The 1,692-nt window shown below is 44.0% G+C and overlaps 1 protein-coding gene across 1 annotated transcript in view; it reads left to right on the top strand.

Moving 5' to 3' along the window:
* The first annotated feature begins 591 nt into the window (after nucleotides 1–591).
* Nucleotides 592–1,692, top strand: part of LOC112228301 (transcription factor COE1-A) — a 36,031-nt gene continuing 34,930 nt past the window's right edge. Inside the window, exon 1 of the mRNA XM_024393498.2 lies at nucleotides 592–1,333. Within this exon, the coding sequence (XP_024249266.2) occupies nucleotides 1,200–1,333 (134 nt within the window). The 5' untranslated portion in view covers nucleotides 592–1,199. The remainder of the gene's footprint in view (nucleotides 1,334–1,692) is intronic.

Below are 1,692 nucleotides of genomic sequence, written 5' to 3'. Positions count from 1 at the left end.
GCAAAGTCTTACAGTGGTGTTAGAATGTTTTTACATACGTGGGTTGACATCTATAGTTGAATAATTTTCACTAGCCTAGCTAAACCTACATTAATCGTTTAAGACAGAGATTCCGGTGTGCTCAAACGCGTTTCTTCTCCCCTCTCCACTGCGGCCAAACAATGAGAGACTAAAACTAGATATATTGAAAAAAGTTTTTTTTTAAATATATATTTTCCCCATAATAAGAAATACATCAAGACCAGCGCTTTATCCAAAACTGATTCAGACATCTCTCACTGGGGGTTACACAGTCAGACACGTTTTCAAGACATATCGGAACTAATCACAATTTCATCTCTGTACGCTTCACTTCATGCAACCAATGTTTCGATATGGAGTTATCTTTGGCAACATTCTCCGAAAGCTCCTTTAAAGTGATCTCTGGCTTTGGCTGCGAGAGTGCGACTGTTGTGCGGTGGAGGTAAGGGAAGGGGCGGCCTTAAATACATCGCCTAATGAGGCGAGCCGTGGTTGGGCGTATCTGACACTGGGCTCGTCTTTGTTTGGGGGCAGCCCGCCTCTTATACAGTCACTCCCTCTTCCCTCTGCTGGGGCTAGTGTGCTTGTGTTTAGTTCTCAGAGATAGTCAAATAGGATTCCTTTGGGAAGGGACACAAATCATTCCCATTTTAACAAGAGGAACAACACGGGATTTGCCTCCACAAGGGTCCTCCTCTTCTTGATTTCTTATTCATTTCCATTTGACAGAGATCATTGGAAAAAAAGGAAACAAAGAGAGAGTAAAGGAAGAAAAAACTTGTCAGGGGATGAAGACATTTGATCTAGAACAATCTGAAAGCTCTAGTTGATCCCACTGACACCAGCGCTCGCTCATAGAGCAAGTATCCCCAATACAGGAGCGACATCGTCAAAAACCTCGAGCGAGATTTTGTTAATTTGCGCCGTCTTGCGTTTCGCTCGTTTGTCTTTTGATCTCCGTTTGAAGTGATTCTGTCTATGAGGCACCTGAATTTCGATACCTCGTCTTTGGACTCTTTTCGTATTTTTCTCTTGGTTTGAAGTAAACAGACAGACACACTGTCACTGGCATCAACGCGGACCCAGCACCATCCCACGCCCACGCCCGCCTTTTACCTGTGATTAGAGACAACTGATTGTGGGACACTCGGTAAACAGAGAGGGAGCGCGATTTTGTAATGTTTGGGATTCAGGAGAGCATCCAGAGGAGTGGGAGTAGTTTGAAAGAGGAACCCATCGGGTCTGGGATGAACGCAGTTCGGACATGGATGCAGGGAGCCGGGGTGTTGGATGCGAACACGGCCGCTCAAAGGTAAGAAGCCGGAGACAGGCTCTTCCTCCCGGCGCGAAGGCTCCAACAGCGCACGGATGGTCCATGGTCCACACTGTTTTGGGAAACTATATTTTCAATGGACCAAATATTTTTTTGTCGCTACACTTGCAGTTTAGAGTACATGCTTTTTTCTCGAAGAATTGTTTAAATTTTCTTTGCCGCGGCAATGATGCTCCCCTCACCAGTGGGTGTTTAGCATGTAGCCTTAGGGATGACTTCTATACTCTACTGTTAATTGGACATAGACAGAACAGTTAAAATAGGAGTCATGATAGTTATAATATAATAACTAAAATATCATGATAATAAAAACATGTTCATTAAATTGGCCATGGAAA

This window comes from Oncorhynchus tshawytscha, linkage group LG30, assembly GCF_018296145.1.
Source record: "Oncorhynchus tshawytscha isolate Ot180627B linkage group LG30, Otsh_v2.0, whole genome shotgun sequence".
NCBI classification, from domain to species: Eukaryota; Metazoa; Chordata; class Actinopteri; order Salmoniformes; family Salmonidae; genus Oncorhynchus; species Oncorhynchus tshawytscha.
The sequence above is the reverse complement of the archived record's forward strand: the minus strand, read 5'-3'. Positions and strand labels throughout refer to the sequence as shown.